Below are 2,330 nucleotides of genomic sequence, written 5' to 3'. Positions count from 1 at the left end.
CCCTACCCCAGCCCACCCCTCCCCCCCCAAAAAAAAGAAGAAAAGATAGTCTCAAAGGTGAGGAAGAGTCATTTGTGATTCCAAACAGTTTATTTCTCTCTTTTTCCAAATCAGGCATGAGCACAGTACCAGAAGTTATAGTTGCACGGCACTGTGGACTTCGAGTCTTTGGCTTCTCCCTTATCACTAACAAGGTCATCATGGATTATGAAAGCCTGGAAAAGACAACTCATGAGGAAGTATTAGAGACTGGAAAACAAGCTGCACAGAAACTGGAAAAGTTTGTCTCCATTCTTATGGCCAGCATTCCCCCCCGTGACAATGCCATTTGACCAGCCCTGGAGTGGTCCAACCGCTAATGGGATCCAAGTAGTTACTACCTTCTTTGGCCCTTTTCTGGGTCATGTGCCTCTACCCTTCCATAATAGCAGAAAGGAAAGGAGTGGAAGATCCCCGTCCTTCACCTTCTCCACTTTCCCACCAGATACTTCTGGTACCAGATCCTCTTGCTCAATTGTCTTCTCAGAGCAGTTTGTTTTCACCTCCATTCTTTGTAAGAGACAGAGCCCATGCTCTGTCACACCTGGGGATATACCCATGGTTTGACATAGGCCTTTGACTGTCACACAGTAGCTCCTACTACTGCCTCACCTAAAGCACTAGAGACCAAAAAAGACCAGCCCAGAACCTCCTGGAATTTAATTAATATCATAATGTTTTTACAATAAAGAGAGATGAAATAATTTTTCATTTTTTGGTGCAATTTGGTGTGAGGCTGGGTCACAGCCCAACACTGGCATGAAAAGGTGTGAGACCACATATCTCGCGTGACTGTCTGCTTCTCAGACAAGTCGCTGAGAATAGGGACAAGATGATGTGTGAGCAGCAAAGGATGAAGAAAAAAGCAAAATGTTGAAAGATGTTATAAGCTGAGGGAGGGCTAACTTCTGACACTCAATGACCACTTCTTCAGACCAGTCTTTGCCTCTGTCCTTTCTTCTGATTGTTTCATTCCCTGTCTACCCTCATGAATATCTGAATTTATTAAGCCCCTTACATATCTCTTCTTGCATTACTTTCCCTCTACTCTTGCATTCTGTAGCCATACTCTCCATCACTACATTCTGACAATGTAGTGGCAAGCATCCTTTTGTCTGCTGCCAGTGGCCCCCCTGCTGACTAGATTCCTGCCAGTCCAGGCCAACCTCTGAAGTTAGTTCATACCCAGCTTCTTTGAGGCCCTTCTTTCTTCCTACTCTTTGCTTTCTGGGCTGTAGTCCTTTCACTTTTGCTTGATCAGAACGTTCCTGTCATGCTGCATGTAGGCATTGTTATGCAGTTAGCTAGCATTCAGCTGGCTGGCATGATTGAAACCACACTGCCCTCTCAAGTTTATGTGCCTTTTAGGAAAGGACAGTACCAGCTGGTGCTGCGCCCCTCCTCTGACTCAGGCAATGGCAAGGCGTCCATCCTCTGGAGGAGCACAGTATGTTTCTGGGAATGGGCTGGTTTGTTTTTGTATTCCTTTAAGAAGTATTCGACTTCTCATATGACCATTAAGTTTGAAGGAAAAAACATGACCTTCCCAATAAATGCAACTACTTCTAAAGAATAAATCTGTTTGCTCTAAATGCAATGATTCAGCTGTGGAACGTAAATTGTTAATGTTTAATGAAAAACCCCCTGTAGGAAAAACAGTCAAGGAAGTTTTTTGAGAAATTAAATTAAAATCTAGAGAAGAAGAATTAATGTTAAGAAGACAGATTAATGCTTAGTAGTGGGCAACTTATTCTTGTTCCTGTGCACAATGGTTTGTGCTCTTGCTGTTGTTTGATTAAAATTAGTAGCCTCTCTTTTCAAGTTAACCACTTGCCATAACCGTGGCACCGATTCTAGTCAGTAAGTCAAGAAAGAATAGTCAAGGTATATAGGTCAATAGTCTGGGACATTTCTAACTATTATTAAAAGCTAACTAAGCAGAAACAGCTCAAAGCAAAATGCGAACTGAAAGTAAAAATGCTTGCTTATGCAAAAGCCAAGATATATTCTTCTTATCTAATTGTAGCTACGATTTTGTTTCTTTGAATAATGATTCCTGTTTTGTAACCACAAAGTACTGTGAACCTGCCAAAATGAAAAGTATATATGATTAACTTCACAAGTAAAGATTGGGATTCAGCACCTTCACTTTTGTGCCTGTTGTTTCTCCACCCCCCTTTCGCCGACTCCTCACCATCCATTTGTCTCCTGAGACCCCCTGTTGGAGCTGGACTCCAAAAAGCTGGGAATGGTGGTATGTGCCTGTACTCCCAGTAACTCAGGCAGGAGGA

At 42.7% G+C, this 2,330-nt stretch overlaps 1 protein-coding gene across 1 annotated transcript in view; it reads left to right on the top strand.

The window, feature by feature from the left end:
- LOC107138262 (purine nucleoside phosphorylase) overlaps window positions 1-743 on the top strand; it is an 8,472-nt gene extending 7,729 nt beyond the window's left edge. The window contains exon 6 of the mRNA XM_015480867.2: window positions 115-743. Coding sequence (XP_015336353.1) covers window positions 115-332 — 218 coding nt within the window. The 3' untranslated portion in view covers window positions 333-743. The remainder of the gene's footprint in view (window positions 1-114) is intronic.
- The last annotated feature ends 1,587 nt before the right edge of the window (window positions 744-2,330 follow it).

The sequence above is a fragment of the Marmota marmota genome, unplaced genomic scaffold, assembly GCF_001458135.2.
Source record: "Marmota marmota marmota unplaced genomic scaffold, marMar, whole genome shotgun sequence".
Taxonomy (NCBI): Eukaryota; Metazoa; Chordata; class Mammalia; order Rodentia; family Sciuridae; genus Marmota; species Marmota marmota.
This window is presented reverse-complemented; position numbering and strand designations above follow the sequence as displayed.